This window comes from Miniopterus schreibersii (genome assembly GCF_964146895.1).
Source record: "Miniopterus schreibersii genome assembly, chromosome: 17".
Classification (NCBI taxonomy): Eukaryota; Metazoa; Chordata; class Mammalia; order Chiroptera; family Miniopteridae; genus Miniopterus; species Miniopterus schreibersii.
The window spans coordinates 2,988,729-3,016,692 of record NC_138117.1 but is presented as its reverse complement, the minus strand read 5'-3'; the positions used below and the strand labels follow the sequence as shown (position 1 = coordinate 3,016,692).

The window sequence follows — 27,964 nt, the reverse complement described above, 5'->3', positions numbered from 1 at the left end:
TTAGGCCAGCGAGGCTGTCCCGCTTCCGTGATGTCTGGTATGACCGCCCATCACGACGCGTTTCCTCGTGGCGCGTGCTTGCTTTTCCTGTATTCCATCTCGCCGCCAGCACGCAGGCCTCTTGGGCAGCCCTAAATAACCCTTGGGCCCCAAGATGTGTAGACACCCTTCACATTTTTAAAATGGCAGTCACGCCTCTGCTCTTCTGTCACTTAAGCAAAGTTCTCCTGAGCTCTTGTTGGCCGGTTCAAAGTCGAGGAGGCGCGAATGCTGGCCACGCGTTCCCTCCAAAGGAGGTGTTCGAGGGAACCGCGTGCAGGTGTCTAGTCGTTTACAACAGACTCTTACGGAAAGAAGCTTAAGTGACAGGTATCCGTCCCCTTGCCTTTCTGAAATACTCCCATAAACTTCTTAATTTTTTTCTATCCCTCCGATTTCTTGCGTGGTAGCCTAACTAAAACATAAGCTACTTATTTTTCTCGTGGACGCAACATAATTGGATTTATCTTTGTCAGGAGACAGTCTGTTATGGCCTTTATTTAATACATTTTCAGGTGTCATTCAGTGGCAGAAACAAATTAATGTGCATTTTTATTAGGTGTCGTATCTGTTTAATTGACTGCAAAAGGGATGAAAAGTTTGGAGACCGGCTGAGAGAGGGGGTCCACCGCCCTCAGCCCAACAGCTCCCGAGCTAGGTAGGGTTGCCCTGTCGGTGGGGTGCCTTTAGAAAACACTAATAGCTTCCAGCTGGGTGGAAAATCAGAACCTTTGGGGTCTGACAAATCTAGCAGATTTGAATTTGAAAGCAGAGCTAATGCCTCCATTTTATTTTTTACCGCTCGCCCATAAAACATTATTTTCCAATATGTCAGCCTCATTTGGTGGCCAGTGGTCTGAAATGAAAAGTGGAACAAGCGAGTGGAGAAATCTGGACACCAGCGCGCCCACCCTTTCAGGCCGCTCGCCACTTTGTGGAGGAGCCTCCGGGAAGAGCAGGGGGGCTCGGCGACCCTCCGCCAGTGCCCCGGCCGCTGGTTGGCCGTGGAGCGCCTTCCCATTCAGTTTGTCAAGTCTTGCACGGGGAAAGTCAGAAGGAGCCTCATTCAGCTTTGCCCGGGCCACTAGGAGCAAAGCGCTCCACTTGAACCCACCCTGCCCCCCTTTCTTCACGTTGTTAACGCAGCCCTGCTTAAATGAGTGCCTTTATTGGGTCAGTTGGAATATCTGAAACTATTAATTCTCTTGCGCTGAATAGCTGGTGGCAGGCCGGAGCAGATGGGGTAGGCAAGTATTTGGTTGGGTGTATTGCTTTCAATTAGGATCAATGAGGTTTCAGCTCCTTTGAATTAACTCACTTAATACCCACTGTGTGAAGGCACAGCCTGCTAGAAGCAGAGAGGAAAGTCGAGAAAACCTGTAGAAAAGCTTTAAGGCGACCCCCCCCTTCACTGGGGAGGGTGTGGGGGGCTTTGTTAATTGCGGACGATTTTAACCGACTGCTGGACCCTATTGGTCAAGTCAGGTTTTGAACAAAGGGGAAATATGTATGATCGGGCTTGTTTTTTTGGAAACCAGTGAAAAATACTTTGGAGTAGTGATACGATACCATAATGCCTTTCGAGAGAAGGGTGCCAGTTTATTGTCAAAATGCAGTTCATGTGTTTTGGGGGAGCCTGGCGTTCGATTGTCGACTGAACGTACAGACCTGGAAGGTGATTCCTTAGAGGAGCCCTCCTTAACGAATCGCCTGGAAAATGCCCTGTGTCCTTAATTAAGAGACGTGGCTTCCCGAGAAGTGCTTAACGGGCCAGCAGTGGATTCTTTGTGATTGTTTGGAATATAGTTAATTTTTTAAAGTATGTTTTCTAGCGGTGATGCAGGCTGGCGTTGTGTCCTGGAGAGGGCCTGCGATCCAGATTCCTTTTCCCCCACTCACGTACACAAATGCACTCTCCACATTATTGATTGTCTATTTTTATTATACAATTTGGATGTTAGAGATCTTGGCTCCTATGCTTTTTTCTTATTATTAAAGGGAAAGTTATTTTTGTCTAAGTAACTAGATAGGACTCTGCATCCAGGTTTCCATGCTCAAGGAAAACTGCCAAACAGAGGTGCTGCTCTGCTGGCCTTTCGGGTTAGAGAACGAGACGAGGAAACTGGTTCCCCAGGAAAATGCTGAACTCGTCTCAGATGCGCGCACACGAGCTAGGCCCTTTCTGCAGCCAGGCTTCTAGGTGAGAATCTCCAGGGATCCGGGTTTTGTTGACACGGATCAATTTAAAGTGGCAATTACTGTAGTCAGATAACAGCTTAAAAAGCTTTTTTTACACATAGGAAAGATACATAATCACACGGCATATGGAAGTTCAATTTTCCGAGCTGTGGTTTAGGGACGTGCAGTGCGCCGATAGATATTAAGACCCAGCCTTAAAACCGGATATCATCCGGTTTCCTTAAAGTGCATTGCGTTTCTGTCGTACGATTTTCCATTTCGGGAGCGAGTCACCGTGCCTATCGATGCAAGGTTGGGTCTCCCACTGTGAAAATGTTTTCTTTCTAACGTAGGGAAAGGATTTAAAAAAAAAAAAAATCGAGTGGCTTTAAAAAAATCACTCTTTTTAAAAATGAAAATATACGGGTTTAGGATGCTGGATTCCACAAAGGCCCTCACGGCAGGACTTAATTGATATCACTCTCATGCCCGCCGTAAAGCTTTCTGTCATAGGAATGTCTGAGCTTGGTGCTTAACTGTCCCGAAATCCATTACCCAGAACCTCATTACAAGTGACATCTAACTAAGATGAACAAAAAGATTGGCCTCATAAATAGGGTGCCGTATACGATTAGCGACAGAGCAGAGCAATCATTATGAATTATGGTCTTTTTACAAGTTGTCTCTGACAGTGATGGATTTTTGAGGGGTCCTCCGGACGAAGCAGGGCTTCTCGGGCGCCCCGTTTGGGGCTGCCGGAGTTCTTACCGATGGACGCTGTTTGCTGAAGATGATTTATTTTTAGGCCGCCCGGGTGCGGGTGGGCGTGCTCCGGAGCAGGTTGTGTCGGAGTGGCGGGTGGGTAGACGGCAGAGCTTTCGGACGGGCTTTTAGGGTTTCTTCAGGGCAGCAAGTGGGTGTGTGTGTGGGGGGGGACCTGCCTGACAAAGGCGGAGACCATATGGAAAGTGTAGGATAAGCGGAGGGAGCTGAAGGGAGGGCAAGGGTTAAAGGGGACGGTCCCGTCTGTCATTCTGCCTGAACTTGCGGGGCTGTCGGAGGCTCCCGAGTAGATCAGGCCGTTTCTGTGTTTACAGCGGAGCGCGCCCGCCTCGGGAAGGCGAACCGCGAGGCATCTGTCCCCTCCCGTGCCCGCCGCCTTCCTAAAACACACGCGCGCAGACCCAGGAGAGGCTGGCGAGTGGCACGGCGGGGCCGGGCTCCGGAGGACGGTGCTCCCGGCCCGCCCGTGTGTGTTTAGAGAACACGCGAGGCGACCGGCGTGCGTTTCTCCTGCGAGGCGGGGATGTTTTACAAAGGACTAAAGAGGGACTGCTGAGAGGAAAATCGCCGGCTTTAGATAAAGCACCATAACAAAGCCTGGCGGTTTTATGTATCATGGTGTCCATTAAAGCTTAATAGGGACGCGTCCACCCAGCCGCCGGGCGCGTGTTCTTCACGGGGAGGGGAGCCTGGCGGGCTGTGCGGAGAAGTCAAGAATCGGGAGGACGTGATTGTTCAGCGTCTGAAAGGGCCTTTTTCTTTTTTTTCCGGGGGAGATTTTGTTTTCATTTCCCAGGGATCTGTACGTGAGAGAGGGGCGAGGGGAGAGGAAGCCGGCGGGGCTTGGGGGCTGTCAGCGCGGGGCCCGGGGCTGGACGCGGTGGGGACTGAGAGCGGCCTGCCCCGCGCTGTGCCCGGAGCTGACAATAGGAAGCGCCCGACCCCGTTCCGGACCCTCGCCGGGCACCGCGGGCCGGGGCCGGGAATATGTTTCTGTACTGTCTGGGATTTTCAGTCCAATAAACAAGCGTGGGGGTTTGTGCCTATGGTTTTGTGTTTATTTTAATATAGTTCACAATTATGAGAAGGTGAAGGGAAATCATGGGTTGTGCGCGCTGGGAGGGGGCCAGGTCTACTCTCGATTGTTTTGGCAAAATAAGGGTTAACTGGAACCTGGATGGGGGGGCGGTGAATGAATTATTCAGCATCCAGCGTATCATCCGCCTTTTACTTTCTGTTCTTTGGTGCTCTGGAACTTCTGAGAGAGAGAGAAGGGGGGCAAGGGGAGGCCACGGGTGCGATACTTTGCGCACACATCCCGGTGTCATTGTTCTGCCTGGAGAGACGGGGCTGGGTTCAAGGCCACATGTGCTCCTGTCATCACCCACATTTCTGCTTCAAGTGCGACCCGGAGTGTCAGCTCTCCATCTGTCTGGGCTGGCAGGCGCACGCGCCCAGCGCCCTGCCTCGGGCGATGCCGCCCCAGCCCCCGCCGACGGCCCCGCTCATTCCAGAGCAGCAGGCATGAGCCGGGGCGCCCGCCCCTAGGACAGTCCCTTTCCCCTTCCGAGTGGACGCTGCGTCCAGGATGCCTGGTGAGTTAGCCCCGCGCCCTCCCTCCCCCCGATTTTAACCCGGGGCCAGCTCACTTCCCGTCAGCCGTGGGAGATGCCCCCTGCCCCCGGCGTGGGGACCTCGTGCGGGCAGGGGCTGGGGGTGGCAGAGGTGGTAGGTGGAAGGTGGCATCCAGGGAGCCGGCGGGAGCCGGATGCGGGGGTACAGGGCCCGCAGCCCTTCCTCCTACAATCCGGGAGGTGTGTTTTCAGTCGCTCTGTTGACTTGAGGGGTTTAGCTCAAGTTGGAAGTATCCTTGCTGCCCTGGGCTTGGCGCCTGTCATCTGCGCCCTGGATCCTGGCGCTTTCGCCCGCCCGCCCGGAGAGTTCCCGGTGATGGCGGAGCCCCGGGAGGAGGGCTGTTTAAAAAGCCGTTTGCGTGAGGGAAGGGGGGGGACGCTGTGCAACTGCAAATAACCCCAGTCCTGCCCTAAAGCCCAGTCCCTGGATGTCACGGGCAGATCATGGAGACCAGTTCATTAAAAATCAAAACGTCGGCCGAATTACTGACGCTGTGTGGCTCTGGAAATTTCGTGTATGTCGGTTTCCTCTGGGAAAATATTGCCTTTGGAGCCCGGAGTGTTCCTGCCTGTGGCAGCTGCCAGGGAGGCTCTGCAGGGAAGGAGCTGGGAGGAGCGGCGGCCAAGGGTTTCTGCTGCTCTGCCCGGGAGCTGTGCCCGCCGGGCCGGGCAGGGCCCTCTCTCCAGATGAGGGCAGGGCGCAGGGGCCCCCCAGCTGGCCGCAGCGCGCCCCCTGCCTGGGCAGGCCCGGAGGGAGGCTGCGCTGGGTCCCGGGGGGTGTGCACCGCGCAGATGGTGTTTTGAAACAGTATCTGGCAGCCCCGGGCCGCGGCTGAGCGCAGGTATCGCCAGTCCTTTGAAGACGCTTCTCCCCTTAGGGTGCGCCCGGTGGCCCTCGCCCTGGCCGCCCTGCGCCGGAGGGTGCGCGTGGGACCGAGCTGCAGTTTCCCGTTGGCTCGGTAGAGGATTGTGTGTGGCTGAAATAAGGGGGACACGGGTTCCCAGAGAGACAATGCCCAAGGCATTGAAGGGGTCCCTTTAACTTCCGACGCTCTCGCCTTTATTTATATGCATCGTGCACCTAAAAGTGTCCTGTGCATGGGTGTGTGGTGCGGAATCGGTGTGGAAACGCGCTTGTGGGGTTTTTATTTCGCCAGAATATTGTGACACGTTCGCCTGACTTTTATGTCATAATCTGACGCTTCTTTGTGTTTATGCTCTTAGTAAATGGGTTAAGTGACCTGATTTGTCAGTATTTTGCAGAATCTGTGTTTTGTTTTGCCAAAACAAAACCCACGATACACCGAAGACATCGGTGGGCGATAATAGGAAAAGGGACTGGTTAGGACCCTTGCTCCCCCTAACTACCAGGCTTTAGAGTCATCCTTAAAGCATCTTTATTTAAAATGCATTGGACTGTATTTGAAGTCTTGGGACCATTGGTGAGTTTTGCTTTGCTGTTGCCAGTTTGTATCTGTCTGGCCCTGAAGCAGGGGCCTGAGGTGTGGGCAGTTTGCTCTCTCCTCTCCCTTCCCCTCTCTCTCATCAACTGTGTTAGAAACCTTTTCCTTGGATGCAGAGAATATATTAACAGCTGTGACTAGGAGCATGTGCCAGGATGGAGATACTTGAGCAGGTCTGACACTTGGCTATTTTTGACCCCCATCTGCACTTTTGAAACTCCACTATTGGATGGACTATGTTTTTAGCACATTTTAGTCCATACGTATGTAGTTATATTAATGGACAATTTTAATCATCTGGGGCATATTTTATATTTTTAAATAAGACATGATATGTAGAAGATTAAAAGGATGGTTTTCAGATCATCTGATATTGTCACTTTTAAAAATTTGACTACATATGTATATAATACCACTTGTTAATTATTATTATTATTAATTATTATTATTATTATTGGGTCAGGTGTCAGAACTGGCTCCTGGTTGTATCAAACTTGAAGGAACAATTCTCAGATCTCATACCTTTTTCATAAAAATGGGGATATCTGGAAACAGATATGCACAGACTGGATTTGTTCAAAGACATACCAGTCTGTGGGGGTGGGTAGATACAAAAGTCCTTAGTTTTGGGGCTTTCTAGAATTATTTCCGTTTAAAAAAACACACGCTTTAGCTGTGGATAGCATACTGATCCAAAAATGAACTAGGAAACGTCAAAGGAGGCCATGCACGCTTTAAAGAAATAAATCAGATGATCTTTATGATTTAATTTGGTATAAGAAGCTGTCATCTCACTGCCTGTCACTTTGTAATAACTCGGTCCTGTGTTTAAGGAGAGAAAATTGGAAGATGTGTTCTCATGAGAAGGCTGGGAGAGCTTGGGCATTGTGCTGTTTCAGGATCTCCAAGCTTTCTGAAACATTTATATTTTTAATCAATCTTTGTATAATATTATCAGAGAACATATGTTGACCTACAGAATGCTTTCCGGACTGTTTCCTTAAAAGGACAGTAAGCGAGCACAGCCCATGTAGCTCAGAAAGTCTGCTGCTCTTTCAGAAGATGGTTAGCATTAGGCCGGACCACCCCTCTCAGTGGCCCTGCGCTCCAGATGTGCATGGAACTTTTCTTTAAGTTCAAGTTTCAAAAAAAAAAAAAAGAGAGGTTTGTTTTCAAAATCTGGTTTTACTTAAGACATCTCCATTCTGGAGTGCATTTCATAAATTGCCCACATATTTTTCTTAGCAGAGAACTTAACTGGCTGTAATTTTTAACACATGGCCACATCATGTGATATTTTCAAAACACTTACACTAGCTCTAAGAAGGTCCCTGCAGAAACCATCCATCCTCTCACAGCCGGCCCGTTTCTTAACAGCATATCTGCATTTTCCATTTAGTAGAGCTATATATTATTAGCTTACATTTTTAGGTAGTAAAACAGTGCATTGCCGATTGTAAAACATGGACTTTATTATCTGCTGAAAATTGATTTGGCATTTATAGCCACTGTGTACTAGACTGTTTTTCTGTTTTTAACATCAGTGCTCGCAAGCGATGATTTGTGTAAAAAACAGCAATGAAATTGCCATGGATCGACAACTGTTAGTGTCCCTAGTAACCGAGCATTTGGATAATGCACCTGGTTATTATTTTTTTTTTTCCCTTAAATAGAGGCATCTAAATGCTCTTACACAAGAACAAAAAACACAATAGTTCATTCACTGTCACTCTGTTTTACCCTGCAAGTTGGTTTGCCATTGTAAACCAATGTTGGTTTGCTAATTCTTCAAACAAGCCTCCTGCCAGCTATTAAAAGAAAACTATATATGCTGCAAATATCCAATTATAAGTGTAGGTTATGTGAACATTACTTCTTCATAGCAGACATGTAGATTTTCCAGCTTTTCTCCAAAATCTGGCACCCTTTCCCTTTTTCTTTTAAAAATTAGTTCCTGTAAATATTTGGGAGCACTTGACCTTTTAGTTCTGTATTTTAAATAACACTTGGAAACTTTCTCAAGGCATCTTCCTGTGTAGTTAATGACCAAGAGGTAAGTGTTTAATCTTTTGGGGAGGGTGATAATTTGTGAAGCTTTCATAAGACAACTAGTTTGTTTTTATTTCTTACAGTCGACATTCACTGAGTGGGCATTATATAGTGTAGAAGTGTTTATTAACCATCTCAGCTCCAGTGATATTTGATGTTTGCAAAGGAGATGCCGTAATTGCAATTTCTGAGCAGCCTTCTGAATCATCAGACGAACTCATTCGTTTAGAGCTGGAAGGTTTATCTTGCAAGTGCCTTTAGTTTACAGTTGAAACGGAAGCTCCTAGAGGTTGAGCAACTTGCCCAGGTGGTTCATGAAGGTGGGGAGTTTCCGCAGTTCATCCCGTTACCAGGCCTCTTCTGACTCTCATGTGCACATGACGTCACATCACTGTGTTAGTGTCGGGTTTACTTTGCTGTCTTTTATGTTCTGCCCTGGATTGCTTTTTCCATAGGCTTTCTCACCTCTCCTCCAGGACCGCAGAGCTCTGTAGGAGAAAATTCCGTTAACAGTAATCCCTTGGCCTCTGGCAAAGGTGTGCCTACAAGTGTCTCTTTTAATTGTTTGGGAATTAGAAAGCCTCAGTGTGGTTACTTACCGGAGTGTTAAGCAGACCAGATGAAGTAAAGCTCCCTGAAAGGGTACTGCAGTAAGGAAACTCAGGTTGCGGAAAATGTCCCGGGTACAAGATAACTGTGATTCAGCCGGTCCCTCCAGGCCCTCAAGGCGTTTTGGGTTCTAGTGCTTCCGGCAGAGAAGTAAACAGTGATTATTACACAGAGTAACTGGAGTCTGAGCCTGGAGACGGGCAAGGAGCCTGGGGCGAGGTCGTACCTGACTGGGTCAGGAGTCAGGGACATGGGGCGGAGGTGGGGAATGGCCCTGCCAAGGCCTCACCTAGGAGAAGCCGTTCCAGACATCACATTAGGGGTGAGTTAATTAAATGTTTGACCAAATACAGCAGGCTAATGTTTAAGTTGATAATTTTGTATGGCCCACCAATGACGTTATAAATATCCATATGGCCCTTGGCAGGAAAAGGGTTCCCCACCCCTGACATAGGGGGAAGAGAGGACCGTGGGCCAGTGTAATGCTTATGAGAACATCTTGCCTGGTTCCTACTTGCTCCAGATTGGATCTCCATTAATGTAACGTAACGTTTTCTAGTTTGTTTTTCTTGTACTGAAGACAGGACATGCATTAGATTTTATTTTGTGTGACCAATTTTAATTAGTGTGACAGTGGGTGTAGCATTTCTTAAAAGTAATGTGTGCGGCGCGGTCCTTTGGTGAAATAAGTCATTAACTGAAATGACTCCTAACTTGAGTACAATAGGATTTTACACCTGACCAAGAAGCAGGTTTCTCTGGCTGGCTTCCTCAACCAGCTGTTTGCATTAATTAATATTGATGTAAATGTACTTTCTGAGAATGTCTAGCTTAATTATGTTTTTCAACACATTGAGTTCCAATCAAAGGAACCAGGAGATCCTCTTAATCTCAAAGGGGATGTATACCTGCCATCTCTGAACAGAATAAATCTCTGGTAGTATAGTAAAAGCAGCCTTTTATTGAAAGCCTAGATATGCCCAGCCCCAGGCGAGGCACCTCATATACTTTCTAATTCTCACTGCAGCTCTGCAAATGGGTTCTGTGACCACTGGCCAACCTGAAACCTGAAGATCAGATGAGTTAAGCATTTTGCCCAAAGACACGTAGATATCGTTAAATGCCAGAGAAGGGATTCTCAGATCTGTCTGTTGATTTTGGATTCCTTTATTTATTTTTCTTCCCTTTTAGGGAAGGGGTATGTTGTGGCTTGGTGAGAGGATATTTTACAATGGAAACTAGCTAGCTAGAGACATTTAAAAGGGAATATTTGAATTTGAAGTACAGTAGCATAGAAGATAGAGTTCTCTTTGCTGAAAAATTAAAATGTAAGAGCATTAGCCTTAATCATCAAGCATGATCTTGGATAAAACCGTTTGGGATGGTGGTTATTTTGCTGTGTATCCCGACTTCTCTTGAAAGAGTGCAGTGGGGGTGATGGGCATCGGGGCTAATGTCATTGATTTTGAAAAGCCCAACAGAAATCATAAATTTACCCCTGACAAAGCTGTATAGGTTAACTAAACCACCACCTCTTTAGGCTTTTGGAATGTGTGCTCCTGGCTATCTTTTGTTGATGAGAAGCTCAGACGGATGATTTCGTATGCTTTGGATTAGTAGAAAATTGGAAAGCAAATGATATACTCAACACATTGGCAGACAAAACGTAAAACGTTGTGTGGTTAAAATATAACAATCAGATCTCTTGGTAGAGAGAGTGCTGGGTGCCACGCTTGGGCCCCAGGAGGTTCTAGGCAGGCGGACATGGCATTTCCAGAGGCGAGTGTGTTGGAGGGAAGCAGGTGTCTCTTTTCACCATGCCCCTCCCTGTCCAAAAACAGCAACTGATTTTTAAAATTGTGGGATGCTTTCTTTAAAAGATTTCACTTCTGGTTTTCACATTTCCCTCTTAAAGGCTAAGTGTAGTTTATAAAAATTTTTTAAAAAGCCTCACTTTATTAGCGGGATCCGTTTCATTCTGTGCGGTGTGTTAACGTCACGCGGCGTCCGGCGCTCCTTCGAGACAGGCTTTTTGGAAGTTCCGATGGGAACACGAGGCTGTGCGGGGTTCGGCCTTACGAGCTGTGAGAGCAGATGGCAGAGGTTCTGTGTAGAAAGAGGGGGTTCAGGGAGCGTCTTTGCCACCCGTTTACGGCCTCGACGGGCCTTGAAGAGCTCGACGAAACGAGCGGCGCCCTCAGTAACCTGGAGGATTCGGGCGGCTGCTCCGCCCGGGCCCTGAGAGGGCGGAGGCTGTGTCAGCGCGTCGCCCTCGCCCGTGGCGCGGTCCCACCTCATCGCCTGTCGCGGGGCCTGTTTGCTCCCATGATTCTTGGGTTATTGGGAAGAAAATACGTAATAAAATTTGAGGGTCCTGCGGTAACACTTCACGTGTCCTGAGGACAGGCCTGGGGCGAGGCGCGGCCTTGACCCCCTCTCCCCCCGAGGGCCCGCGTCCTCCTCGTTGGGTTACACCTGAGGTCGTGGGTGGTCCCTTCCCTTCCTCTCTGCTCCACCGTCAACTGTATTTGTGTAGCCTAGGGACAGGAGGCCATCGAAGGAATCCAAGTGAACACTTTTGTCCTTAGAAAGCACCTGGTTTCTTTCTAGACTGTTCTTGATCACTGGTTTATAAAGTGCAGGGTGACGGAGGTCAGGGCCACAGCCCCCTCGGGGCTCCCGGGGATCCTTTCGGGGCCGCGCTCGCCTGCTGACCCTGGTGTGGCCCAGAGGAGGTTCGCAAGGGCGGGCGCGGTGGGGCTTTCAGACCTGTTCCTGTTCCTCAACTTGGGCGTTTCCTGAAGACCTTTGTTGAAAGAAGAGTTACCCGTTATTGACTATTTGAATGTCTTTCTACTTGTGTTCCTTTTTATCTACGTTTTTCTCAGATATTCTGGGGGGCAAAGCCTTTGGTACCATATCAAGGTGATGTTAACGCAACTTTTACTAAAACCTTGAGGAAAACCCAACCATTTTGTAGTGTTTTCCAGAGAGCCGAAGATGAGCTCTTTGAGCCACAGCATTGCTTATGTTTACTTGTTTAAAATTTTTGGACTTATTGATCAATGATTTTGGATGGCCATGGTCTTGGTCTAGCTATATTCTTGGTCGGTTTGTGCTGAGCATGTTTTCTCTTATACTCTTTGACTAGGACTTACATCGTCAACACTTAATATGTTGTGTTTTATGAGGCCACCTATCCAAAAGCACAGGGCACTGAGAACGTTGGTTCCTGAGTGCGAGTCGAGGCTCTTCCACTTGGGGGTCTGACTGGGAACAAGTCATGTTACTGTTCGCCCGGCTTGACTTTCTTTGCCTTAGATACCGTGGTCCTGCCTAGCTCACGTTCACTGTACACGGCAGAGGTAATGGTGATTGTAAACCTGCTGTGTGCCCCTGAGAAGCAGAGTTTACATGCAAGGGGTCATTATTAAAAGGCAAACAGTGACACTCTCTGGACTTAAAAAAACAGGGGACAGTGTTCGAACCACACAAAAGGGCCCTGGACTAGTTGTGCATGGTGAGTTTTATCTACATTTGATGGGATTTTCTGAGTTTTAGTCACACTTGATAGGATTTTTTATCTCTGTATGTCCTCTGCCCACCCCTTTTCTATCAACATGCCCACCTTTTGCCCATTTAGAAGTTTGCTAACTTGGAAAGCAGATAGGTGAGTAAAATAATGAAGCCCATGCTTCAGTGAAAGTCTGAAAAGCCCATCTTGGTGTTTTTCAGATATTAATAAGTGGCACTTTTAATTTGTGACATCAGTTTAGGTGACTCAGAGGCTTTCACCCCCTTGCTGAATTTCATGTCTCTTCATAGGAGAGCTGAATTCTGTCTAATCTTTTATGGATCCCAAGATACAGACTCTTCTTTGTTATTTAAAATAGATATTTCAAGCATCATCAATTCTCCTTTATAAAGCTACCATTTACATTAAGATCTTGATTTCCTAGTCCTAATAATTTCATCCTGGGCTACCTGTGAGCTTGGAATGTAGTAGGTAATCAGCAGATGTTTGCTTAATGAATAAGTGAGTGAATGAGAGGTGAGTCAGAATTCAGAGAGTTTAAAGGAGATGTACAAAGCATGTTAATTACGAGGGGGGAATTAAGAATTGAATCTTATTAAAAAATTTAAAATAATACTTAAGAATCAGGCATTTTCTTTTAGAGTTAAGGAAAAATAATACATTTATATTTTTGGCCATACAACTTCATTGGTAGCTGCATAGTAGTTAAAATTGCATATATTATAAATTTGATAATTATCACATTTACTAATAGTATAATACAACCTATAACATTTTTTAAAAACCTTTCTGGCATAATTACTAAAATCAGAAATAAAAGTCATGGGCTTTTGACAATTGTACATAATATTTTGGGAAATTAGCTCTTCCCCTACTTTTTCAGTCTTCTAGCAGACAGACTGAGTAAATTTCTAGCAAAAGACAAATATGAATGAAATGTTTTTATCTTTTCAGTTACACAGTAAACTCAGCTACCAGTAATCTTAGACATAGCAATTTGGTAGAATGATAAACTTTACCTTACGGACTCCAGAGAGATTTCTAAGATAATTCATTTAGTGCATGTTATATATTTTCTTGAAAAACATTTACTCTGTTATAGTCATGCAGTTTTCTTTAAATATTTTGCCCCCTTATGTTTGTTTCAACATTTACATTGAATCCTTTGAAAGGGGTAGGGCAGGAGAATATCATTATATAGTATACCTTGAAACTAATATAGAATAGTATTGAATATGATTGAAAAAATAAAAATATATATGTACATATAAAAAGAACAGTCTTGCTAATTTGACAATATTTTGTATTTTTCTTGATATGCCTTTTAAAAATTCATAGGTGGTCAGTTTATCATCTGAGAGGGGCTCCGTTTTTACAAGGATATTGCTGATATTCTGCACAGATTATGGACTCTCCAAGGGCCAGTGGAGCACTTTGGAAAAATGGTGCAGAACTATGTTAATAAGTGATTTTCAAAGTGGGGTCCTTGGACTAGCATCACCTGGGAGCTTACTGAAAATGCAAATTCTCTGTCCTACCCCAAACCTACTGAATCAGAAGCTCTGGGGGTGGGCCTAGCAGTCTGTTTGAATTTGCTCTCAGGGAATTCTGAAGCATATTTATGTTTAAGAATCACTGTTATAATTTTTTTGTCTCCTTGTATATTCTAGAGAAAGTGCCCCCCTCCCCTTGATCATAAATAAACCAGTGGAGGTCCTAGGTCAGGGGCGGGGAACCCTTTTTCTGCCAAGGGCCATTTGGGTACTTATAACATCATTTGTGGTTCCATACAAAATTATCAACTTAAGAATTCGCTTGCTCTCTTTGGTCAAACATTTAATTAACTCACCCCTAATGTGATGGCTGGAACTGCTTCTCTTTGGTGAGGCGTTGGCAGGGCCAGACCAAATGATTTCTAGGCCCGCGGGGCGGATGTTCCCCACCCGTCTTAGATAAGTGAAAATCAAGGCAATTTATTTATTCTAAACGATGCCCTTGAAAAAGTAATACTCAAGAAATTACAAATAACGTATTTGCTTAGAGCCTTGGTTTCTAATGGCGTTTTCACATACCTGTCCTCGCGACAGGTAACTTGACCGAGATAGTCAGGAGAGGGTGATTTCAACCCGGATTCTGGGATGCCAGTTCCTTCAGATGGTTCCTTTTAAACAAGGGGGCCGGTGCCCCCAGGGACAGTTTACTCTGCCCTGGCCTCATGGCGAGGCCGCCTTCTGATTACTCCTAATTCTGAGAGTCTCGCTGGTCGTATCTAGAAGACATTTGCTTAGACCCCCACTTCCCAGTAACATCAGGTAGCTCGAAAACTTGGACGAATGAAAGGATCCTTTTTTATCTGTTCTCTGTGTCGCATGTGAGTAAGGGCTCAGCGTCATTTTTAAAAATGTCTCATCCCTGGCGCCTGGAGAAGCGGCTCCCCCCTGCCCCCGCGCCCCCCTTTTCCCTTTGTGCTGCTGCGCCTTCGGGGAGCAGCGCCTGACACGCTCTGTGGCCTTTGCCTCCTGCGATAAAATAGATTGAAATGATTCCTGGCACCATCTGCGGGGGGAGCGGCCCCGCGGCCCCCGAGGACTGCGCTGTGAGCGGGAGGAGCGGAATGCTAAGAAATGTGGAAGTCTGGGGACGCGGCGCAGGGTGGTTTTTTTAAAGAGCATGAACATTAATACATCTTCTTGAGGCTCGATGGGACGTGCACTGCCTCCTGCCCCATCTGGCGCTGGCGGCTGCGCGGCGCATTAGCATGCGGGAGTTCGTAATGTATGCGGGAGGCTGCGTCCCTCGCATACCAATCGCTGCCTCTCCTTCGGAACTGCCTTTGAATTTCAATGATGTTTGTATCTCCCCAGCCTCGGAGAGCCCAGCACTTCCGGTCTGAGGGGTAGCTGGGGGGGGAGTGTGTGTGTGCGTTTTCTCTCCTGTTCCCCCATTAATGCATCTTCCTCCCTCTTCTTTTCTTCTTGATGAAATTATAAGCAGTTTTACATCTTTTGTTGGTGTATGATTTTAAAAATGTTTCTGTTTTTCGAAGGCCCGTAGTACTTTATTGCTTCGCCTAGGGCCTTAGAACGTTTTGCCTCGTGGAGTTATTTGGGTGCTTGGCCCCTCGCTGCAGACGGACTGCGTTACGAGGGCCACGCCCGGGTCTGATCCTGTGTGGATCTCCGTGGCCTCTAGAGTTCAGTCGTTCGTGGAACCGAGTAGTCAGTTCCTGAGCTTGCACTGTGGTGGGTGTGACTGTTTTAAGTGTTGAAGAATCAGTGGTGAGCAAGACTAGTGAGTCCCTCCTCTGGGCATTGACAGGAGGAGACAAACAAGAAACAGATACGCCTGTAAGGTAATTTCAGAGAGGGATAAATGCAATTAAAAAGCAGGATAGAGCCCTGGCCTGTGGGCTCAGTGGGTAGAGTGTCGGCCCACACACCGAAGGCTTGCCAGTTCGATTCCTGGTCAAGGGTACATACCTGGGTCGAAGGTTCAATCCCTGGCCCCGTTGGGGTGCGTGCGGGAGGCAACCAATCGATGCGTCTCTCCCATCGATGTTTCTCTCTCTCCCTCTTTCTCTCCCTTCCACCTTCTCTAAAAATCAGTGGAAAAAATATCCTCAGGTGAGGGTTAACAAAAAACAAAACAAAACAGGATAGAGGGTGGGTGGGGTGCTCATTTAGAGTGACTGTTACGGAAGGCATCTTTTTGTTGTTTGACAGCACATGGCCCTCTTCATTACCTACGGGACTATCCAAGGGCCAGGGTGTTCTATGAAAAATAAAAAGAAAACTACATTGAGCAAGTGTTGCTTCCAGTTCAGAGACACATTCTTATATAAATTCCATATCATTCTTACTGAATCAAACTATCAAAAAAAAACCCCAAAAGAGCAAGAAGAAATGGAGTATAATAGAAAATGGAAGTAGACATGACAAAAAGTTATTTAAATTCAAAGAAAGCATGAAAGCAAAATTTCTTCAGATATCTTTAAAAATATTTTAGCATCATTTAAGGAAAGCACTGTTTTTTAAATTAATAATTTTTTTAAATTAAAATTACATTTTTTTCAATTACAGTTGACATTTGGTATTATATTAGCTTCAGGTGTACAGCGTCGTGGTTAGACATTTATGTTACTTACAAAGTGATCCCATAAGTCGAGTACCCAGCTGGCACCGTACGTAGTTATTACACTATTATTGACTCTACTCCCTGTGCTCTACTTTACATCCCTGTGACGGTTCCGTAAGTGCCAACTTGTACTTCTTAATCCATTCACCTTTTTTACCCAGCCCTTTAAGGTGGTAAGATTTTTGCTGAAACCTGAGTGATCTGAATAAGTTCAAGAGCCTTGAGATGAGAGCGTGATTGGCATTTTCAAAGGTAGTTTGGGCCAGTTTCAAGGGCCCGCCCGTTGCTAGGAGTTGGGAATTCATTGTAAGTGTGTCTAGAAGCCATCACAAGGCCATCACATGGCCTAAATCACCTTTGACAAGGACAACTCGAGCCTCTGTCTATGTGCCACACTCTTAGCAGGCACTAAAGAATTCCTGGGAAGGAAGGTGATGACTCTTTATATCCACTGAGGCACTCCGTTGAATTGGAAGTAGCATGGATTTTTTTGAATCAGAAAAAAGTCTCTTGGATTCCAGCCCTGCCCTTTGTTTGATGTTGGACTGTGAGCAGTCATTGAACCTTTTTTAGTATGCCTTCTCACCTGTGGGGTAATTCGGTTAAGTTTTGTCAGCACTTAGGAGATCCTCGAGTTGTTTTCTGAGGCCCCGCAGAACGGTGCGGAGGGGCTCACATCTGCGCTGTGCGAGGGGGTCACAGTTATTGCCGCTGGGCTCTGGCTGGAACGACAGAGTGACAGGAGGGAGGTAGAAGAGCTGTAGGTGTTGGGGAGTGGGGGTCCTGGTTCAGGGCAGGGCAGTGCCCGTGGGCTCCCAAGGTTGACCTTTCCCCGTAGTTACACACCAGTGGGATTCCTAACGGCGTCCTTCAGAAGCGATGGGTTTTCAAGCCTTCGGGAAAGTTCCGGGGGGGATCACTGCCTCACTGAGAAGTCCTCGTGCTGAAACTCCGCAGGCCATCCCGAATATTGTCAGGCCAGCACCCCGAGTGCATTCTCATGAGCTGCAGGACGCCGTGAATACTGATGTTTCCATGATAGTGCTTTCCTCTGCAAAGGGAGGAGAGAAAAGGCAGGCCGACCGGAGGAGACGGGCACTCACTCACCCGCTCGGGGCCTGGCAGGACGGGGCTGCCTGGCGCAGTGCCACGTCTCACCTGGTACCATGCCTCCTCCTTGTCACTTGCTTGGCTGCCATGGAAGAAGACTGCAGGCTGCACCACCGGGCTTCTCCTCTCTTGTCTGCTAAACACAGCGACCACAGCTTGGATAGTATCCAATTGGCGATTATTTTTATTTTCAGTTACTACATTTACTTAAATGTTTTTATTGATTTTAGAGAGAGAGGAAGGGAGAGGGAGGGAGGGAGAGAGAGTGATAGAGAGAGAGAAACATCTATGTGAGAGAGAAACATCGATCAGTTGCCTCCTGCACGTACCCCAACCGGGATCAAACCCGCAACCTGGGTATATGCCCTGACTGGGAATCCAACTGGTGACCTGTCGTTGCATGGGACGATTCTCGACCAACTGAGCCACACCGGCCAGGGCTTCAGTTACATTGTTTTTAAAGCCCAAGTGTGGGCTTTATTTTTGACCAATTCTCCCATGTGATTTTTCGCTGTTCAATAGTGAAAACAGTCTTCTGTGCCTCCTCAGAACGTGTTTCCTTAGAACATACTCAAAGGCATACTGCACTGCCCCCGCCAGGTGGCCCAGTGGGTGGGAGCGTCACCCCCCCGCACCCCAAAGGTTGCAGGTTCTGTTTCCGTTCAGGGAACGTACCTAGGTTATGGCTTCCATCCTGGCCGGCGCGCCGATGGGAGGCAACTGGTTGATGTTTCTCGCTCACATGGATGTTTCTCTCTCCCCCGCCTTCCTCTCTCTCTAAAGTCAATAAGCATGTCCTCGGGCGAGGGTTACAAAAATACCCACTACACGGTGTCTTTATGTAAAATGAGCATCTCACCTTCAGAAGACCAGGCTGGTGTCAAATGCGTGGTTGGTTCTGTTCCTCCCCTCCCTCCCTCCCTCCCTCCCTCCCTCCCTCCCTCCCCCGTCCTTCCATGACGCGTTGAGCAGCAGAGGTTATAGTATTTCTAGGGATTGGAACCATAACTCGCTTTAGTCATACTGAAGTCATATTTCACAACACAGGCTCTTAATAACGACCCGTCACACTTTGCCTCCACCTTAAGACTGAACTGTGACAAAACCAGTCCTTAGGGGTCCGAAAGCCTCTATTGAATGCTCATTTAAGTGATCAGTGCTAATTGTTAAGTGTTTACCTTTAAAGTGAATCATTTATTGAAGATACAGCAGTTGAATTCGCTCATTTGGTGAGCTCAGTATTTGGAAACATTTTTGTAACTTGGCCCGTATTGAAGGTACACAGGTTATATTCTTTATCGGGTCCTCCTTGATAATTTATTCAAAAAGTCTTCCTTCGAAGTAGCATGTGGGAAATCAGAGCCCTACTCAGCTGCTCAGACCTGGCCCGCGCTGAACCAAACGCTTCCTCTCCATTGTAAGCGGGCCCTGAGCAGGTGTGCCGCAGATGTTGGAGGAAGTGGGCGTGGCATCCTTTGACCTAATATAACCTACGAAGCAATTTTGGCACAAATTGAGGTCAGGGACTCTCGACTCTTACTGCTTTTTCATCCACAGTGCCTAGTAGCAGAGCGTTTTACACGTGATATGGGTAACGAACGTTCCAGGGCAATACCGGTAACGGCGGTGACGCGGCGCCGGGCGCTCGGCGGCCAGGCGGGCAGCAATGCTGGCCGAGCCTGACCCCGGGCCTGCCTCAGGGTCACCCCTGGGCGTGAGTCCCTTGCCCTTGGAAAATACGTCCTAGTGCGTGCGGCATGGGGGTGGGGGAAGGGGACAGTGCATGAGAAACATAAAACGTATGGAAATCTGTGGTTGGTTAGAAAATGATAATTCTGGAAAACCGAGCAGGAGAAGGAAAGTCCTGAGGGCTGCCGGGGCGAGGGGTCCGGTTACAGTTTTGTTTGGGTGGTTGAGAGGGGCCTCTTCTCGAAGGGACTGTTGAGGGAGGTCAGCTAAGGAGCCATGAAGCTGTGGGGGGAGGGAACGTAAAGGCCGAGGGACACTCAGGCGGGATGGGGCCTGGATCACTCCACAAACAGGAGGGAGGCCGGTGTGGCTGGGAAGGACCTGAGCAATGAAAAAACAGAATTAAAATTAGTTAATGGGGGTTTCTGGGAATGGGCAGAGAAGGTGCATTATTTACTATGAGCTTTGTCTGAGTTTTGGTTTTTCTATGCCATTCCTGACTCCTGTTGTTACGGACAGTGACACCTGGCAGTTGTGTAAGACAAATAAGCATTATCTGATAGACAATTTAGAAATATTGGGATACATTTAGCTTACGGTGTTATGGTGTTTAGTGCTGTCTTCCTAAAATTCTAAGGAAAATACAACTGAAAAGTTTTACATATGCCGTCGTTAGTACACTATTTTATGTTTATTACTTTAAAAAACAGCACTTCTGTTGTTTTTTGTTTTATTTCGTTTGGTATTTTAAAATTTTACCTATGCATACTTATTAAATTTAATGAGATAATGAATTATAGAGGGTTTTCATAAAATTTCTTATAGTTTTGTGATAGCTTACAGGATCCTAGGGTTTTTTTTAGATTTTTCTTGGTTGCTAGTACTGGGGCTCAAAGAAGAAAAGTAACTAAATGTCACAGATATGGCTTAGGGACATTTAAAGTATTATAGTTCATCTTAGATAGTGGATGTCAGTTTTCTTAAAATCGTTTTTAAATTGAATAAAATTAACTTTGGTGGAAACTTTTTTTTTTAAAGAGGTCGGTAGGCAGGATGCTCTATAATCGGATAGCTTCCAAAGATGCCCGAGACACTTGTATGGATTCAGATGCCTCCTTAAGAAGGTTCTTTTTTCTCTACACTCACCCCTTTTTTTAATAACAAATATATATATATTTTTCCTGAGAGAAATGAGAAATGGGAGAGACTGAGTTCTGGGTGAGGCCTCTGGGTATGGATACAGGGACACAAGGAGAACACAACAAGAAAGAACCCACAGTCCCGAATTAAAATGCAGTCGTTTGCTGTACATTTTCTTTCTAACTCACGCGCTGACTCCAAAGACAGCTCAGGGCAGAAAAATAATGAAATAGAACATTGTCTTTCTATTTATTTTTGTACGGTTTTTATTGATTTAAGAGAGAGGAAGGGAGAGAGGGAGAGAGAGAGAAACATCAATGATGAGAGTCATTGACCGGCTGCCTCCTGCGCGCCCCCTGCTGGGCATCGAGCCCCCAACCCGGGCCTGTGCCCCGACCGGGAACCAGCCGCGACCTCCTGGATCCTAGGTGGATGCTCAACCGCTGAGCCACGCCGGCCGCACCTCTGTCTGCGGGAAAGCTGTGTTTGTCGCATGAGCAGCACCTGCCTCCCCTTTGTGAGCGAGTGTGCGGCTGGGCTCTGGCCCTGAGCGCTGCAGTGGGCACAGCTGCCCTTTATTAGTGACCATGTCCTAGGCGCCGTGTCAGCGCTTCACATTCATATTTTCTCATCTAAACCTCAGAAATCACGTCCTGAGGCCCTGGCTAGCACCACCCGTATGTTAAGGTGAGGAGACGAAGGTTCAGAGGTCAAGGAATTTGCCCAGGTTGGGAGGTGGATCTAGGGCTCCCTGCACGGTCATCTCATCTCCGACCCCATGCTCTTAGCTGCCTGTCTGCACTCTTCCCAGTACTTTACCCATATATCCTAAAACCACAGGCTTTTACAGCTGAGAGAGACCTTCAAGGACCGCACCTTCATTTTACAGAAAACAACAATGCTAAGCCCACATTAAACAGTCTTCAGTCATCCAGCCAGTCAGCTAGCGAATATTTACCGAGTTTTTACTATGTGCCAAGTAGTGAGTAAGCCAGCCCGGCCCGGGCCTTCCTAGATCCCTGGGGGCCTCGATGTAGCTGGCGGTGGATCCTTCATGGAGGACGGTAGTGGTATCGTGTAATAGTTAAATCAGGAGCCTGGGTCCGGAAATGACACTCCTTGGCTTTTAGTCTTGTTCACTAGCTATGCAACAATGGCCACACTGCTTAATTTCTTTAAGGCTCAGTTTTTCCACCTGTAAAATGGTAATATTAATAACATCCACAGCATTGGCTTATACAGATAAAATGAGCTAACATATAAAAAATCATTTAGCAAGGTGCCTGGCACTTTGTAAATACTCGATAACTATAACTGCTATTAAGATATTTCAACAATATTAGTAATAGTAGTGGTCTTTCACCCCAGCAAGGAAGACACCCACACAGCGATGTTCACGGTCAGGTGGGTATTGTGTTACGACAAGGGAAGGGAGGCTTTGCGTGCACGGTAGAGCCAGACCTCCCAGCTCCCGGCTGGTTCAGGGCAGGGTCTCATGTAGCAGTGCTGTTTCCTTTCTCACCTTCTTTGTTTTTCTTTTTATAACTTCTTTACTTTGTTGTCCGAAATCCTAGTGTGTTTGACTTATAGCAGTTTTCCAGCAAATATTTATTCAGAACCAGCTATGGACTAAGCGCTCGCTGCTCAGAATCCAGGGCTTGAATAATCAGTAGGACGTACGTGAGCCTGGCCTTTTTAAGGAATTCACCAGTGAGGTCATCTGGTCCTGGACATGTATTTTTTTGGCGATTTTTGATGACTGTCAATCTCTTTACTGTTGATCAGTCTGTTTATATTTTTTAATTTTTCGTGATTCGGCGCTGGTCAGATAATATGCTTGGTATGATTTGAATCTTCTTAAAATTTGAGACCAGTTTTGTGCCCCAACGTGTGAATGTCCCATGCTCTCTAGAGAATATGTTCTGCTGTGATGGGGTTGAGAAGCTCTGTAAAGATCAATTGTGTCCATTTGGAACTTACGTGTCATTTAAGACCGATGTCATGGACTTCCTGTTTGGATGGTCTGTCCATGGCTGTCAGTGGGGTATGGAAGGCCTCTAGTGTAATTGTACTTTTGTCAGTTTGTTCCTTTAGTTCTGTTATTAATTACTTTATTTAGCTTGGTGCTCCCAGGTTGCGTGCCTATATATTAGTAAGTGTTATGTCTTCTTGATGTGTTGTCTCTTTTATCATTGTAAAGTATCCACCGTTGTTTCTTGTTACCTCTTTTTATCTTGAAATCTATTTTGTTTGATATAAGAGTGGCTACGCCTGCCCTGGCTGAGTGGCTCAGTAGGTTGGAGCGCTGTCCTGTGCACCAAAAAGTTGCAGGTTCGATTCCCGGTCAGGGCACATCCCTAGGTTGGGGGTTCGATCTCTGGTTGGGCCGTGTACAGGAGGCAACCAATTGATATTTCTCTCTCTCTCCCCCTTCCTCTCTCTCTCTAAAATCAATTTTTAAAAAATGATATCCTCTGGCGAAGATTAAAAAAAAAAAAGAATGGCTACACCTGCTTCTCTCTGGATGCCATTTGCTTGGGGTATCATCTTCCACCCCTTCGCTTGGAGTCTATGTTTGTCTTTGCAGCTGATGGGTTTCCTGAAGGCAGCAAATATTTGGGTTTGGTTTTTTAATCCATCCCGCTCCTCTGTGCCTTTTAATTGGTGAGTTCAGTCCATTTATATTTCGGGTTATTATTCACATATAAGGGCTCCCAGTAGCCATTCCGTCTTTTGTTTCCTGTTAGCTCTGTGTCTCTATTGTTTCTTTTCTCTAGCGTGTTTTTCTGTTATTTTAGTTTGGTGGTATTTTATGATTTTTTTCCCTTCGTTTCCTCTTTGATTTATGTGTCTCAGTTCTAGATTTTTGTTTTGTGGTTATCATTAGGTTTATGCAAAAAAGTTTCATACGTACAGGAGTCATTTTTCTTGTCTCCGCCGGTGCAGTTTCAGTCCTCTTGCCCTCTCCTGTTAGTGTTTTCGTTGTCACAAACCACCCCTTCTCATGCAGCGACTTCATTTCCAAATCGCAGCGGCTATTGTCTGTCTTTTTTTTTTTTTAAATGCTTTTACCTCCTTTAACCTTTACGTGATAGTTAAGTGTTTAATACCCAATTCTGAATAACAGTGGCTGTTTCCTGCTTCTGTCTGTGTGTTGGTGATCTTACAGTTGCGTATCCTTCTGTGGTCTTGTTTCGATCAGAACGCCCCCTTTCAGCATTTCTTGTTATGCACGCCTTGTGGTGGTCCATACCCTCAGCTGCTGTTCGTCTGGAAAAGCCTTTGTTCCTCCTTCGTATCTAAAAGATAACTTTGCTGGATATATTATTCTTGCCTGGTGATTTCTCGCTTTCAATATTTTGAGTATTCGATTCCACTCTCTCTTAGGTTGTAGGATTTCTGCTGAAATATCCAATGATAGTTTAATGGGGTTTCTTTTATACCTTACAATCTTCTTTTCCCAGGGTGCCTTGAAATTCTTTTTTTTCTTCTTGTTAATTTTTTTACAGCTTTAATATAACGTGTTTTTGAGAAGGCCTTTTTAGACAGATAATTAGGTGTTGTGTTGGCTTTTTGGACTTGCAGTTTCAGTTCTTGCTATAAGTTTGGGAAGTTCTCATCACTTATTTGGTTAAATAAGCTCTCTGTTCCCATCTCCCTCTTGTCTCCTCCGGTATACTCATTCTCAGATCACCTTTTCTGATGGAGTCAAATAGTTCTCAGAGAATTCTTTCATTTTTTTTAAACTCTTGATTCTCTCTCTCCTTCTACCTGGGCCATTTCTAGATTTCTATCTTTGATATCACTAATCGTTTTCTCCATCTGGTCTGCTGTATTTCCTATGATTGCTAGTTCATTCTTCATCTCATTTGTTGAGTTTTTTTCAGCTCCAGAATTTCTGTCTGGTACTTTTTTTATAGTTTCAGTATAGTATTCCTTTTGTTCATTAATCTTCTTTCATAGCTCATTGAACTTTTCTGAGTTTTCTTGTATTTTGTTGAGTGTTTTTAGAATGGAAATCTTGAGTTCTGTCATTTAGATCACAGTCTTCCATGTCTCTAAGTTTATTTTTTCTTTCTTTATTTTACTTTCTCGTTACCTTAGTTATTCATGGTGTTTGATGGATTATTTCTCCCCTTGGGTAGTTGAATGAGAGAATTTTTTTTTTTTTTGAGTACTTGATTTGTTGTTGTTTAGTGGGTTGATAAGTAGAGGACTTTCCTTCGTTTTCCTGAAGGTGATGCTATAATGTAAGATTTTGTTTTCTCTTACCTGTACTGCTGGGACTTCCAGGATCTCTGTGGGCACTGTCTCCTCATTGGCAGTGGGAAGTGCCCCATATTCCCCAAGTAGGTGGGCATCCTCTCTTACCTGGTTGCCTCGTCTCAGGTCATTAACCCCACGGTCAGTTGAGGTGGACAGTGGGGCTCTTGGCTTCTATGTTCCTGGCACCACTTTTCTGCCAGCTGCACCCCTCTTTATGCATCCCTACAGCTGCCTCCCCCTCTAGTGGTGGGGAGGTGGTTGGGTGAGGGGAGATCAGCTCTCACGCCTAAGGCATGGTTCCTTCCAGTGGGATTATCCACCGTGAGTTAAGATCACCCAGACTGAAATGTTGCTTCTATCCTTTTGTGACCCACTGAGTGAGGATTGCGATGTTGGGTGGGCCATGGGAAGGTGAGGGGTCTGGATTCCCACCTCTGTGGCTCTGTCTGGTGATGCGGCCGGTCCATTGCTGCCACCCTCTGCATGGCTCCCTTGTCTCTGATCCTGGGTTCAGCCTCACTGTGGACCGGTCACTCAGGGCAGATTGCTGCCTCCACTCCTCAGGTCTGCCCAGTAGGGGTTGGCCCTGACCCTTAACCAGTCTCATTTTTGCTGGGACTGTGGTGAGTGTCAGACTGTCTGCAGTTCCCCTCTTTGCCCTTGTCCCCCATTTCATCTCCCCTTTTGACACACTTCCCACCTTCGGGCATTTCCATGTGTGGATCTCTCAGACTCGTTTGTGTATTGAGCAGGGAGCCCTTCATTGAATTATAGCAGCCCAACAAGGGGAGAGGCCTTGGGGTTTTCTCACACTGCCATGATGCTGATGTCACTCCCTTTGATGACTTTCTGCCTCACATTGTGGGGGACCCTACCAGGCTGGAGGTCCTCAGGCTCATTTAATGTGGAAAGCTTTCTTCATTTTCTCCGTCCTGTTATGCTTTTCTTCTTTACTTTGTCACACCGCACATCTAATCTTGACCTCAGGATGAGCTCATGGTTAATAACCTCCCTTTGTGTTTTTGGTTGTTGACATCTCCCTGTTTCTTTCCTGACCGGTGTTACAACCAGGTCACATTTTATTGTTGAAAGTTAGAATCCCCTCTTCTTTATTTGTTTCAACAGATCTTTCTGAGAACTTCTGTGCCAGACACTGTTTTAGGGTTGGGATACAACAGTGCTCTGGGGTGGGAGCCCACTAAACTCCAAGGAGAAGGGTGAAAGAGAATTGTGAGTTTTCCAAGTGTTGTGAAGCAAACAAGCAAAGGGGCAGAAAATCAGGTGGCCAGGGAAGGCGTGATGCCCAAGCAGGTGACACTGATGTTCAAACAGAAAAGGTGAAAATGAGCTGACCATTTATAGAGGGGACAAGGGAAATAGTTACTTTTTTCTAGTATTTATCATATTTATAAATAGACATTCCAGAGACATTGGATTATATCTGTGAGTAGGTAACTGCCTGGAACCGTTTGTCATGCTATGGTATCTTTCCCACTGATACTTCCTTAGTTCCTGAAGACCCTGTGTTAGACCCATAACAGATTATTCAAGTTAAGGCAGAGAAAGACCATGTTTGCTTGTTCAAGAGTATTACCTGGAAATGCAGAAGGAAGTATATAAAAATACATTCTCTTCATCATTGGATGGTGTTTCTCTGTGTCTTTCCTCTACCCTCTCCTCCCCCTCAACTCAGACAATTCTTATTCATTAGCCCATGAGGAAAAGGGTGTGTGTGTGTGTAGCCACCATCAACAATCACCATTTAAAATAATATGAATTACTTTAAATTTTCACTGCAACTTTAGCCTAGAAGTAGACATTTGGGACAGATCTGAAGCTTCTGACTTTGGGCCTAGGTGGGTGTTAAAATGCAATCTTTAGCTAAGAGAGGATAAGAGTTCCAGGTTTCTTGGAGGTGAGAGGAATAGAGGGAGGTACTGAAAGGAAGAGAAACCAGGGAGAACAGAGCCACACTGAAGATAAATTTTGCCGACTTCAGGATTTTGCCTGTAGTCAGCTCAAGTGGACAGAAAATATCATCTACCAGGACAAGATTTAGTGTTTTCTTGCAAGTCTAAGCTTGTAAAAGTAAGTTATTGTTTTTCAGAGAAATAAGATTTTGATAAGAATATGTGAGATGGTTTTAAGGCCTCAATAACTATCTTGAGGTATTCTGGCCAGTACTTTTGAGAAAAAGGGAAAGGCACTTAATATGTACTGGTTTGACCAGATTGCCAACTTTTTTTTTTTTTTTTGTACTGTCACTCAAGGAGTGTAGACATTTACAATCATAGTGGACTTCTATGGTAGTGCTTTCCATGTTCCAAAAATTCTACCACTTTGCCTTTTAAGGAGGTAGTAGTAGTGATATGATGAGGATGGTTTTGGATATATCCTAATCCTAAGTTATTGTTTGTAACAAGTTAATAATATTGTGGTGAACCTTGATTGAGAACAGTTTTGTTTGTATTTAGACACATATTAGTTTTGTGATTAATTTATCTGACACATAGTGTTTTTGAACATGGCCTTTTAGCTGTCTAGCAAGCAGCATTTTTATTTGTACATGGGGTGCTCTTCGCAGTTTTCCATCCATATTCGGTTTGATTTTTCTCCCCATTATAATTCTTCATAAACTCAGAGAAGACATCTCTAGTGCTATCTGAAATATAAGTGATTCTTAGTAAATGGATGGTCATTCTATTGGTAATTTGGTTGGGATTGCATTATATCTAATGATTATAGTATTACTAAATGGGGGTAGAATGGACATCTTAATAATTTAATTTTTTTAAATGGTTTAGTTAATTCAATAAACTTCTAGTACCTACTCTGTGCAAGAGCCATGTTTAGACACCAGAGATAGAGTGTTGAAAATTATATCATGGTAAAATGTCTATCAGGCTATTAGATAAAAAGAAGTATCTTAATTTAATAATAATAAAAAAATACTAATGAGGTTAAACTTTTAAAATATTAGGTAAAATATTTTTTTCCAAATTATTTTTCCTGCTCTTTTTGTTTGTTTGTTTGTTTTTAGTAAGCAAAATACTGAGAGTTCTTTACTAGTTTAAAATTTGTGGGTTTTGGTGGGGAAGAGTGGCCAACAGTCTGAATTAGACAATACTTTAAATTATCTTTATTTTTTGGATTTCATACATCCTATCTTTAATTCTAAACATGGAGCGGTTTGGTCATTATGATTTTTCCCCCCATCACCATTTATCCCCGCTGTACCCCCCTCCACTTCCACCGCCCTCCACCCCGCCATCACCACACTGTTGTCCATGAGCTTTTTCTCTGTTTTTTCTTTTTGCTCAATGATCCCCCCAACC

The 27,964-nt window shown here is 45.6% G+C and overlaps 1 protein-coding gene across 2 annotated transcripts in view; it reads left to right on the top strand.

The window, feature by feature from the left end:
* Window positions 1–27,964, top strand: part of RUNX1T1 (RUNX1 partner transcriptional co-repressor 1) — a 120,461-nt gene that overhangs the window by 33,976 nt on the left and 58,521 nt on the right. Inside the window, exon 1 of one of the 2 annotated variants that reach the window (XM_081117379.1) lies at window positions 4,244–4,595. The exons of the other annotated variant lie outside the window; for it this stretch is intronic. Coding sequence (XP_080973505.1) covers window positions 4,589–4,595 — 7 coding nt within the window. The 5' untranslated portion in view covers window positions 4,244–4,588. Of the gene's footprint in view, window positions 1–4,243; window positions 4,596–27,964 lie in introns of those variants that run through there. 2 annotated transcript variants of the gene reach the window in all.